Here is a 12532-nt window from a genome sequence, read left to right on the forward strand (position 1 = left end):
TCCTTAGAGCCTTGTGTGGTCCACAGAGCAGGGCAAACACATATGACTAACTAACGGATTGATCCATCCAAAGCTGGTCTATGATGTCAAACTCTATCCTATGCCTTCTGACAAGTTTTACCTCCTCTCCGTGGCTCAGACCATGGGATCCAGAGCCAGTCTCTCTGGATTCACATCATGGCTATGCCACCACCTAGCTGGGAGGCCTTGGACTCGGTTTTTTAGACTGAGAAACGAGGGTGATGAACCTAGATTAAGCGAGCCCCATCAAGGTCACTTCCTCTTATGCTTATCTCTGCTCTGGGATGTGTCACCAGGCAAGGAAAACAGTGACTGGGACACATGGTATCTGGCTCTGGCTCATTTCTGACTCATTGTATGACGTTGGAGATGCACCTTGCCTGCCCAGGGCCTCAGTTTCCCCACTGGTGACCTGAAAGTCTCCAAGGAGATAAGTTTCAGAGGCCCTTCCACTGAGAGCCTATAGGAGTCTGTGTTTGAGCCTCTCCAGTTCTGGGAGCATCTGCAATGCCGGGGAGCCTGTGGAAGATGCAGGCTCTGGAACCCACCCCCAGACTCTGACTTCATCAGTACAGCCTGGGCCCTGGGCTCCTCTGGACACCCTAAAGTAAGGGTACAACCTAGGCTGTGTGCTGCCCTTTTCTGTCTTGCTCTGGAAGCCCAGGTCCACTTAGGGTCCAATGGGACCAGACGCACACCTGATGAGGCTATGTGGGGCAGCCAGGACACCTGCTTCAAATGCATTCACTTACCAGCTTCCCTGTGACCTTGATTATTTTTTTAAAGATTTTACTTATTTGTGAGAGACACACACAGAGAGGCAGAGACACAGGCAGAGAGAGAAGCAGGCTCCCTGTGGGGAGCTCAACGTGGGACTTGACCCCAGGACCCCAGGATCACAACCTGAGCCAAAGGCAGACGCTCAATCACTGAGCAACCCGGGTGCCCCTTGAGTAGATTCTTTAACCTTCCTATACCTCCGTTTCTTATCTACAAAGTGGGGTGATAATAGTGCAGATTGTTGAGTAGGCTATATTGATTAATTGATGTTAAAGTGCACAGACCCAGAACAGGCACAGAGCAGGCTTTCAAAAAGTGAGGCATTTTTCCAAGCTTCGAGGCTCTGGGCACTAAGAAACAACTCCTAAATTCTACCAGCCTTCCCTCTGACAAAGCCCATCTGTCAAGCTACAAAACCCTTTTGGTCCACCACTAGCCAACTGCTGAGATGAGGAAAACCAAGGCCCAGAGAGGGGAAGATACCCAGCCCAGGTCACACAGGAGCAGCCGCCAAGCTAGCCCAGGCCAGGGCTCCTGCTTTCCAGCCGGTTCACCCTCAGCGCCTCCCTGGTTTCCAGGCCCTGCTGGCCTGCCCTCTGACCCTGGCCCCCTGGGAGCCTGATCCCAGGCCCGTGGGGTGTGCAAGTCTGGTCTGGATTAGACACGCTGAGAAGCAAACGCTGACCACCCCCCCACCCCCACCCCCACCCTGCAGGCTGCTGGGCAGGACCTGTGCTCACAGCTGCTGAAGCTCACAGGGACATAAATCACAGTGGCAGGAGTTCTTGGGGACTGGGACCACCCTAGCCTCCCAAAGGGCATGCGGGCCTGAGAGTCATGGGCAGGGATGATGCCTGGGTCCACTGGGGGCATTTTCTACCTTCAGTTGGAGCGGCTGAAGGGCGAGTCAGAGGGGGCCAGGAGACCATTTGGCTGGCCTCACATCCTTGTGGGCCAAAGTCTCGACTTTGTTCTAACCTTCCGTTCTGCAATCACTTCCAAACATCCAGAGAGGTGAAAATGCTGCAGAGAACTCCAATATACCCTTTACCTGGATTCACCAAGTTTGGGCAGTTTGCCACATTTTCTGTATCCTTCTCTGGCTCACACTTTTTTTTTTTTCTGAACCATTCCAGAATATGTCCCCTACATCATGTTCCTCTACCCCTCGATAATACTTCAGGATGTATTTCTTAAGCACAGGGATATCCTCTTACATTACCACGCTGAATTAGCAAATTCAGAAAATGTAACGTTGCTGCAGTACTTTTATCCAATCTATTGTTCTTACCCTGATTTTGTCAACTGTCTTCTATAGCATATCTCCCTACAATACCGGATCCAGTTCAAGGTCATGTCCTACATTTTGTCATCCAGGTCTCAACTTTTGAGATCATATCCACATGAGGTAAAACATACGGTAACAAGAGATACATTCAACTTTACATGCATGTTCCATAAATTGAGATTTTTGTAAATCCTCTATGTAACGTTCTCACGATAGTGCGTTGTAACTTGTGACTGTACACGGGTGCCTAAGTTAGCCTGCTGAACCTACCACACATTTTGGAATTGTTTTGTGGTGTTCTTTAATCTAACAGGCACCTCATAAATTGGAAGGGGTTGAGCCAATGACAGGAGCTTAGTGCAGTGGAGAACTGGCTCAAGGAAGGGGCAATGTGTTCTCAGTCCTGCTCAGATCCAAATACTACATACCCATGGCCCACTGCCGTCCTTCTCCAGGCTTTGAGTCCTTCACTGTCAGGGGTGACCTCTGAGGTCTTCCACTTCCAACTGTGAAATTAGGGAAGAGAGCACTGTGTGTCAAGGGGGACCTGGGGTCCTGGTGGTCCAGTAGGGCCAGGAATTCACTGGGGCAGGATGCTTCCTCTGGATTGGCTCAGTCAGCTCATTGTGAAGTGGTGGCCTTGGAGATGGTTTTTGCGCTGATGCTTCCTTTTTTTTTTAAATTTTTATTTATTTATGATAGTCACACACACAGAGAGAGAGAGGCAGAGACATAGGCAGAGGGAGAAGCAGGCTCCATGCACCGGGAGCCCGACGTTGGATTCGATCCCGGGTCTCCAGGATCACACCCTGGGCCAAAGGCAGGCGCTAAACCGCTGCACCACCCAGGGATCCCCCTGTGCTGATGCTTCTAGTGTCTAAGACGTTTTGGGTGGAGACTGGGACCTGAAATTTAAGCCTCCCCTTCATGGTCCCTGGTGGCCTGGCTGAAGTTGGTCACCTCCTCAACCCTTGGTTTCTTCTCTGTGAGCTCCTGTTACTCCTTTGGCTCCAAGCTGGTTCTCTCTCAGGGAGCCTTGGGGAGCCTGGCTGGGCCAACAGCCCGGAAGGTGGGAGGCGTGCACACTGGGGGCAGGGATGTTGGGCAAATGGGCCCCGGAGGTACTGGTCTGGGGTTATGCCTGTTCTGAGTCACAAGTGTCAGGCCAGCCTTGCAGCCCTCACCAAGGTTTGGGAGTTAATCGCACTACCTGGGAACGAAGCTCAAGGAAGCCCATAATCTGCAAAGTGCGTGGGATAGAGTGCTATGCAGCTGTGAACGGGTCTGAAGTAGCTCTGAACACTGAAGGCTTTCCAAGAGGTAAGGAATTTTTTTTGTGTGCAGAATGGTATGTGTACAAGGCTGCCACTTATGTGAGAAAACAACGCTTATGTGGCTTGCCTATGTATGTAGAGACTGTCCCCACAGGAATCCTCAAGACCCTGATTTACAGTAATTGCCTCTGAGACCTGGAACTGAGTGGCTGGGAAGGAAGGGTGACGTTACTGATGCTTTATTCTCTTTTGTATCTCTTGAACTGAGGACTCTGTGAACCCTGTGTGAGGAGAGCAAGAAGGGCTCCCCGAAGCTCTTGTTGCACTTCCTGGTCTGCACGCGGGGTACACAAGTGTGTGCAGCTTGTGAAAACCTGTTGGGCTGTGTGCACTTCCCAGCAGGTACACTTTCCTGCATGTAAGCTACACTTTGGGGGCAAGTTTTAGCTTAGCATGTTGTAAATGCTTGTTTCAGTGTCTGCTTTACAAAAACTCTGTAGGATAACAGTGTTAACTGTGGTCGTCTTTGGGATGGGTGATATTTCTAGGGTCTTGCAGCGTTTATATTTTTTACAATGGAAGAAACATAAGCAAAGAAACTTGTAAGTGCTTTCTCAGTACTAGAAATCAGGATAGAGCACTTCTAGAAGAACACACAGGAAAGTGTTCCCAGCCATTGCCTTCGGGGAAGAGACTGAGGAAGGTACTGAATTACTTAACCACCCTGTGCATAAATGGTCTATTAAAAACTTTTTAACCAGGCAAACCAAATAATGATCATTCTGTCCTAGCTATTCTTGCTGGTTAGAGACTGGCCCAGGGAGGCCCAGAGCAGAAGTCGAGCAATTTCTCTGGGGTCACCCAGCCAATCTGCTGGCAGCAGTGGGCCTCCAGCCCAGAGCACCCAAGTGTCTGCTCTGTCCCCACTCCTGGGTTTCCTGCCATTGACGAAGTCACAGTCCTTTCCTACGGCTTTGCCAGGGGCTGCCTGGCCATGGCCCTGGTCACACACAGGGAGTACAATGTGCTTTCCTAATTAGCTCCCCAAGGGGGAAGCACGACTATACTGGGACAGGATAGGCAAGCCCAGTCAGTGTCCCTGGAACACTGGAAAGCGTGGTAGAGGGTGCTTGGAAAGCGCTGCCAGGCTGGACCTCAGCCCCTTGGGGCCCTCCTTCCTCCACTTCGCATACCAGAGAAGTTAAATGTGGTGGTTTTACAGCCACTCCAACCTGGACTGACCCCCTCGTTCTCCTGGGGCCGCAGTTTTTGTTTGCGAGGCAGATGAGGGTGGGTCTGGTTCACCACTGTAGTGTCTGGCACAGCACCTGGCATGGAGTGTGTGCTCAGTAATCCGTTCATCTGCAAAATGGGCAGCCCCACTTCAGGCTCAGTCAAAAGGCCAAATGCAGAGGGTGGTAGAGCAGAGTGGTTACAAGCATGGACTCTGGCCTGGTGCCAGTCAGTAAAAGCGAATTAAGAGGGTTTGTTAAGAACGTTTTTAAAATAGGCCTGAGTGGGCCCTGAGGAAAGGGTGGTTGCCTGGCTCTGCTGCCTCACCTGGCCCCTCTCTCCGCCTTTCCTTCCCTCCCACCTCCTGAGCCTCTCTGATCCTGGCCTCACAGGGGCAGTCCCAGCAGGAGAGCCAGGTGCACTTGGCTCCACGGACCAGCTGTTCCCATCACCACCTTGGCTGAATCCATGAGATGGGGAAACACCAGCTCTCACCTCGCAGGCCTGCTGGAGAGCCACTGGGGCTCTGGGGACTGGCACTCCATTCCAGGCATCTCTGGGGCAAGGGAAGTCTTTAGGGATGGACCTCACCTCATCATCATGCCACATGCCTCTTGGTCTCTCTGCTCCTCCAAATCATCTCAGTTAAAACGGGGGCAAGAATATCTCGTTAGCACATTTCAAAACGGCGTGCCTACACAGCCCTGTCTGTGAAAACACAGATAAGGGACGGGTTATGGTACAGGACGTTCAAGTGGAATATGCAGCTCCTAAAGGGACTGGCTGGCTACCCTTTACCTTTGTGTGCCGACTTAGGACGACAGCCAGTCTAGATCAGGGAGAGACATGCAAGGGGCAGAAAGAAAGGACAACATGCTACTGTTTGTGTAAAGAGTGGAAGAAAGTTCATATATATATATATATATATATGTTAACATATATATTTGTATTTATGTTTCTGTATTTGTTTGGTTATTCATAGGGAATGGGACAGATTACAAAATCTGGTGGCTGAGGCTGCCTGCAGGGAGAGCTGGTGGCTGGAGGACATAAAGGAGGGAAGTTTCACCATATTTCTTCTTGTACCTTCTCACGTTTGAACCATGTGGATAAATATATTCCTTACTCAAAAATAAATAAAATTCAGATTTCTTGACCAACTGCACCAGACAGCTAACGGCTGTTCAAGACGACTGTGAAGTCTGCTTATCTTTTCTTGAGGTGGGTCCTCCTGCCTTCCCCCAGCCCCACAGCCTCCAGGGGGCAGGGCAGCACCTGTGGTAGAGTCTAGGAGAGGGGCTGCCTCGGGCCTCTGATGTCCCAAGTCCCTCCCTCACGCTCCCCCTTCCCCTGTTTTCCAGCTGGGTACATCTTTTATTTAAAAATACTTTATTTTAAACCCACCAATTCTCTCTCTCTCTCTCTCTAACACACACACACACACACACACCCACACTCATTCACAGATATGCACACATCCTCTGTCACCAACAGTCTTTGTTTTTCCAAAAGCTCTGCCTTGTCTCTGACTAGCCAGGGCTGGGGCTGGCTGGCTGGGTCCTCACAGCTCTCTGGGGTGCGGTGGAGATGTCCCAGGGAGCCTGCCCACGGGGTCATGGGCCCAGACCCTTGCCCCCTGGTCCCAACTTGAAAGTGGTTTGGGTTGGGCTCTGGGGTCTTCTCCCCTGTTCAACCAGTGGCTGACCTCTGGCCTCCTTCTCCAGGGTCCTGCTTGGAACAAATGCCATAGGGAACTAGGCTCATCTTCGCGGCACTCGGAGGGGGGCCACCCCCCTCACCTTCAAGCAGCTGCCCCCCAGGTCACGACGGCCACCCTGCAAGAGGAAAGAAAGAGAAAGTTCAATCAGGTCACCATGAACACTGGAACTAATCTCTGTGTCCAGCAATAGGGGACTTGATAAATAAATCACAGCCACAGGATGCCAGGGTGGCTTAGCGGTTAAGCGCCTGCCCAGGGCGTGATTCTGGAGTCCTGGGATCGAGTCCCACATCGGGCTCCCTGCATGGAGGGAGCTTCTTGCTTCTCCCTCTGCCTGTGTCTCTGCCTCTCTCTCTCAGTGTCTCTCATGAATAAATAGATAAAATCTAAAAAAAAAAAAAAAAAAAAAAAATCACAGCCACACAATAAAGTTCTCCAGAGCAGAAGGCCGAAGAGACTCTTCAGGACTGGTAGGGAATGATGGAGAGATAACTTCATTTAAGGACAAAAGCAAGAACTGAGTGGACGTCCCTGTATGCTGAGACGTCTAGAGAACGGCACGTGGGAAATTGCTAATGGGTTTCCTCAGAGGAGAGGGATTTCATGAGGAGGAGGTACGATAGGTGGGAGGGAGGCTTTTTTTCTTTTTTAATGCTATCTACATTTTTTACCTTTTTCATTTCTTCCCCATGTAACTTGTTGCTTTAAAAAAACAAACACATTTAAAATCATAATATTTTACATTAAAGGGCAAGACAAATGAACCCTACCAGGGTCCTCCCCACTCCCTGACTGTATGCCCAGTGGCTTGCTCATCAACCTTTGGATTGGGTTGGGAGGAAGGCAGGGAGGCTAGAAATCAACCAGGATTTCTGGTCTCTCTCTTCATTCAGCGTGTTCTCTCTGCCAGGAATATGCTCACTGGCCCCATCTCCCTGGGAAAGTTTCTTTATTCCTGCCATTACCCAGCACTTCCAGGGACATTTCAACAGGAGAAAACTTAGAAGGGGAAGATGGAGTCTCTTTTCGTTCCCCCACCAGGCTGGGAGCTGAGGGAGTGGTAGGGAAATGTTCTTCACTCTTTAGTCCCAGGTGCAGCCCTAAGCCTAACATGGAGCAGGTGCCAACTAATGCTGCTTGAATCAGCGGTGCCCACTGGAAGAGGAGCTAATGGTGGCAGCCCCTGAAGTCACCTGACCATCCCTACCAGTGTTCTGAGGTCTAACATGGGGGTATCATCCTCACTGTGGCCACTGAGGTCACAGACATTAGAGCACCCTCTCTGTTGAGGCCTCCAGCCATTGAATGACTGGCCCAGAGGCACCCAGCCAGTTGGTAAAAAAGCTGGGCTAGAAATCCATGTCGTCCAATAGTCTGTTTGCTTCCAGGACATGCTGGTATCTGAAATCCTGCTGTAAATACTCACCCCAGTGAGCCTGGCTAGGAGATGCTAGGACAGGCATCTTTCTCAGCCATCTAGAGAAATAGCCAACCATCTGGGAGCTCTGCCCCCTGCCCCCTCCGCCCTGGGCCCAGGTTGGGGCAGATCCATCCAGATGTGAGCCCAGCCTCCCTCGAGGCTCTCCAGGCCCAGGGACAACGTGTTCATTCACAGGCAGGGCTATTTTGAGGGCTGAGGCCACAGTCCCAGCAGAGCCTGGGGCTTAGGCTTCTAGACAAATCTGGCAGGAGTGGCTGAGAAGGGGGGACAGATATGGGGGAAGGGGGTGTAGTGTCGAGGACAAAATACCAGCTTTCCACTCTTTCACTCTATGCCATCAGGGACAGGGGGAGCCACCTCTTCCCCAAGTCTAGCAGTCATCAGGAGACCCTGCTCTCATGCCAATGCTGGGACTGTTCACTTCCCTAAGCTTCAGTGTTCTCGTCTATGAAATGGGGACAAAATGATTCTACTGCCACCCCAAGGTGCAGTCTATTTCAGATGCAGCTGTGAAAGAGGCCTGCAGACTGCCAAAAGCACTTAGAAGGGGCCCCGTCTAGGCCCCAGCTTCTCTGTCCCCGAGGAACTCAGTGCCCGGGCTCTGAGAGGCACCATGATTAGGAGTTGGGCTTGAGTGAGACAGATCTAAGCTTCGATCCCTGCTTTGCCATGGACTACCTGTTGGACCTCAGGCAGGTGACTTCATCCCACTGAGCCTGTCTCCCCCTGTGCAAAGTGGTTACTGGGAGGATTATATGCATTCACATAGGTAAAGTCCTTAGTGTAGCATCAGGCACATAGTCAGCGTTCACAGATGTTCACAGAGTTATCATCAGCATCATCAGGTAATGGTACCTCCTTGCCACATCATGCTCTGTGCCACATCTGCTCCTGAGCCGTGTATACCAACTGGGGAGTGCCTTACAAGATGATCCTATCCAATTCCACCCCCAGCTGACAAAGCGGGAAATGGCAGAGACCAGAATCCCCCTTCCATCTCCCACTTGCTGTTTTCTTTCTTTCTTTCTTTTTCTCTTTCTTTCTTTTTAAAAGATTTTATTTATTGATTCACGAGACAGAGAGAGAAGCAGAAACATAGACTGAGGGAGACGCAAGCTCCCGTGGGAAGCCTGATGTGGGACTCGATCCCAGGACCCTGGGATCATGACCCAAGCTGAAGGCAGACACTCAACTGCTGAGCCACCCAGGCGTCCTTCCCACTTGCTGCTATTTCTACCACAGAGGACCACACTTAACCCCTCCTCAAACAGAAAGATACTACAGATTGCCTGGTGGTCCCTGATGACCCTGTCCTCAGGCCAGCCGCGTGGGAGGGAAGTGGTGGCTCAGAATAAAGCAGTAGAGTCCAGGCCTTGGAGCTCTCCGGCCCCCAAGCCCAGAAGGGAGCCCCCCCGCAGTTACTCCATGAGAGAGTCAATTTTCTTTCAGTTGAGTCTTCGAGGGGCCGGAGCTGGCCAGGATCACCCCCCTCGCCTACTCCCAGAGGAGCCTGTGGGGGTGAGCATGGCTTCTGCAGCCAAATTTGGCTAGGTTCTTGGTCCTGTACACGGATCGCGGGGAAAGAGCCAGACCTAGGCGACTAAGTCCCTGTGATCCATGGGACAGGCTGCAACCAGCAGAGACCCCCCTGCCCCACCCCCACACCACTGTTGGTAGGGGCGCAGGGTAGACACAACTTCCCCAGGCCTGTAGGTACAGCTCCCCACCGCCACCTCTGCCTGCCCTCCCCGCCAATAACCTTTCCCACTTCCCAGTCGGGCAGGCCTGAGTTCGAGCCCTCACTTCATAATGGACAGCGTCTCTGGACCAGGGACAGCATCTCTCAGCAGGTGGGGGTCACCAGAGCACCTCTTTCCCCCACTGCCACTGAGGGGTTTTGACTAGAATGCGTGAAGAGTGCTTAGCACAGGAAATCAGTGCCCGTCAAGACTGCATCCCCTCTGTGCTCTGCCACCTTCCCCATCTTCTCCTTTCCTTCTCTACATCATGTTTCCTGATGCCAACTCTTGTGGTGCCCTGCTCCTAGAACACCTTTCTCTACCCACTTATCTGCCTGTCTCTGTTCCCAAGCATCTGTCAGGAATGCAGCCCCTGGCTAGGGGCTTCCTCTGGGCTCTGACAATCCTCCCGCCATGAGAGTGCAGCATCCTAGTCTTCATCCCCATCCTCCTGCCCTGGCCCTGGCATTGCACTAGGAGCTCCTGACCGTGGTGGGTGGAGACCTACAACCTGTTTCTCTGGAAATGTTCTCAGAGCAAACAAAAGGTGACCATAGGGAAGATAAGGTTGGATGAACTGAAGGAACAGGTGAAGGGCAGTGAGAGGGCTATCGTTGAGGGCCAGGCCAGCCTTCACATCCCAAGCTGGATGCCTGAAGGCCCACCTGCCCCCACCCCCCACCCCCGCCTGGAACACTGGCCAGGGCCCGCAGCTGGGAAGGGCAGCATACGAGTCAGACAGAGCCTAAGACGACTGACTCGGAATCTGAAGCAGCCATGGGGGTGAGAGGCCAGGCTGGGAGTCTGATGAGTCAGAAGAGGGTGGTCTGAGGCCAGGACACAGAGGCTTCCCCAGGACAGAGTGAAGCAGGGGGCCTAGACAGCTGTAAAAACCAAAGAATAGGGGACTCAGAGACCTGATGGTCATCCCCTGTGCCCTTTCACTTTCCAAAAGGCTGTAGGTCAGTCAGGGACTCTCCCAGTCTCTATCTCCAGATATAAATGCCAGCTGCTGCAATCCAAAGAGGTTCCTTACTGTAAGAGAAGGCCAGGACAGAGAGGGAAAGGTGGGGGATGAAGCAGGCTCCTTGGGGTCGAGGCAGAAGGAGAACCAGCTTCCAACCAGGAGAGCCCCCTTGCAACCTTTGCAGCTACTCAGCCTCATCCGCGCCCTACCAGACTGGTTCTCATCCTCATCTGGGACACACCACAGGAGTTCAACTCCAGCTCCTTCCAGCTGACTCAACAGTGATCTCGCCCCCACACTCCATCCCTTTTGGGGAGACTATCTTCTTAATGGAGCAGTAGGAGACCCCTACTGCTCATTAGCTGGCTACCTCAGACTTTCAGCTGGGGATATGTGTCTCCTTCTTCCCAGTCTCCTGCCCTTGGGTCAAGTCTCAGGATGGGGGACAATTATTTTACTGGTAGGGGTAGTTCAGGGCAACGCGGACCAACAAGCAACAGAACCTGCATTCTGGGAGCACCTGGGTGGCCCAGTGGTTGAGCATCTGCCTTTGGCTCAGGTCTTAATTCCTGGGTCCTGGGATCAAGTCCTGCATCAGGCTCCTTGGAGGAAGCCGCTTCTCCCTCTGCCTGTGTGTGTCTCTGCCTCTCTCCGTGTGTCTCTCAAGAATAAAGAAAATCTTAAAAAAAAAAAAAAAAGAAAGAAAGAAAGAAAGAAAAGAAAAGAACGTGCGTTCTGGCTTCCCTGGTGAGCACCTGTGAGCCTGTGAGCACACCCCCCTGAGCCTCAGGTCCTCATCACTGATACACCGGGCAGAACAAGTACCTGCCAGAGAGTTCTTGCGAGTGTAAAAGAAAGGAGGAGGAACGCACGTCGCGCATGGGAAGCGCTTGATAGGACGATGGATGGCCTTTCCAACTACTTCCTCACACTCTTTCCCCAGCACAGCTCCGGCGAGCAATCTCCGTTCCCTGGGCTCCCCTGCCCCACTTCTGGCTGGGGGACTTTGGGCGGGTGGCTCCGTGGCACACCAAACCCTGGGCTGGGAGCGCCCCAGCCCCGCCGAACTTCCTGTGGCTTCGCCCTCGCTTCACGGGCGCCTCTGCTGCTCTTCGGCTTCCCTAGGAGGCCCCGTCCCCCGCCGACCCCTGACCCCGCGGCTCGGGTCTCGAGGCTCCGCGCACTCACCCCTTTGCGCTGGTTGCTGAGGCAGAAGGTGCAGATGGAGCGGGGCTGGCGGCCGCCGTCGGGGGCGGCGGGGACCGCGCTCTTGGCACTGCCGGCCGCGCGGAAGCACGGCTGCCCGTCGTCGGCCGCGTCGCCCAGCAGCAGCACGTTGGCCAGGTGCGCGATGTAGCTGGACGCCAGGCGCAGCGTCTCGATCTTAGACAGCTTGCGGTCCACCGGCTCGGTGGGGATGAGCGTGCGCAGCGCCGTGAAAGCCGTGTTCACGCTCTGCGTGCGGTCCCGCTCCCGCGCGTTGGCCGCCTGCCGCTGTCGCACCACCACCACGGGCCCCGCGCCGCCGCCGCCGCCGCCGCTCGCCCGCCGCCCGCCCCCGGGGCCCGGGCCGCGCCGCGCCGCCTCCAGGCCCTCGCAGCAGCCGAACGACTGATCGGACGCGTCGCTCTCGCTGCGGTTCTCCTCGTCCTCGCTCAGCAGCCGCACGTCCGGGTACAGCACGTGCGCGCCGACGGGGCGCAGCAGCGCGAACGCCATGGGCGCGGGGCCGCGTCCCTCCGTGCGCCGCGTCCCGGCGTCTGCCGCGCCCCGCCGTGCGCTCCCGCGCGCTCCCACGGCCCCGCCGGCCGCCGCCTTATAGCCGGGGAGGGGCCAATCACGAGGCCGCCCCGGCGGGGGCGGGGCCGCCGCCCTGGCCAATGGGGAGGCGGCCTTGGCGCCCCGGCCAATGGCGAAGCGCCCGCCGCCCCCGTCCCCCAGCTTGAAAGCAGCCCGGGAGCTGAGTGGCCCGCCCTGAGGGTTCCAGGGCCGGGCGAGCGAGCCGGGCCGGTGTGTGCGGGGCCGAGGGGTCCAGAGGGTCCAGGCGGCCCGGGTGGGGTGTGCCCAGA

At 54.3% G+C, this 12532-nt stretch overlaps 1 protein-coding gene across 1 annotated transcript; it reads right to left on the reverse strand.

Moving 5' to 3' along the window:
- Positions 1–5523: 5523 nt before the first annotated feature.
- Positions 5524–12252, reverse strand: TCF15 (transcription factor 15). The gene is made up of 2 exons (XM_041733377.1): positions 11652–12252; positions 5524–6431 (listed from the first exon to the last, which is right to left on the reverse strand). The coding sequence occupies exons 1-2, from the start codon at positions 12180–12182 to the stop codon at positions 6357–6359; spliced, it is 606 nt and encodes a 201-aa protein (XP_041589311.1). The 5' UTR covers positions 12183–12252; the 3' UTR covers positions 5524–6356.
- Positions 12253–12532: the final 280 nt, after the last annotated feature.

Source organism: Vulpes lagopus, chromosome 18 (assembly GCF_018345385.1).
Source record: "Vulpes lagopus strain Blue_001 chromosome 18, ASM1834538v1, whole genome shotgun sequence".
In the NCBI taxonomy this organism is placed as follows: domain Eukaryota; kingdom Metazoa; phylum Chordata; class Mammalia; order Carnivora; family Canidae; genus Vulpes; species Vulpes lagopus.

Coding starts and splice junctions, on each gene's coding strand:
- TCF15 (XM_041733377.1), bottom strand. CDS start 12,182: ATGGCGTTCGCGCTGCTGCGCCCCGTCGGCGCGCACGTGCTGTACCCG. Junction 6,432..11,651: donor TCAGCAACCAGCGCAAAGGG/GTGAGTGCGCGG, acceptor TTCCTCTTGCAG/GGTGGCCGTCGTGACCTGGG.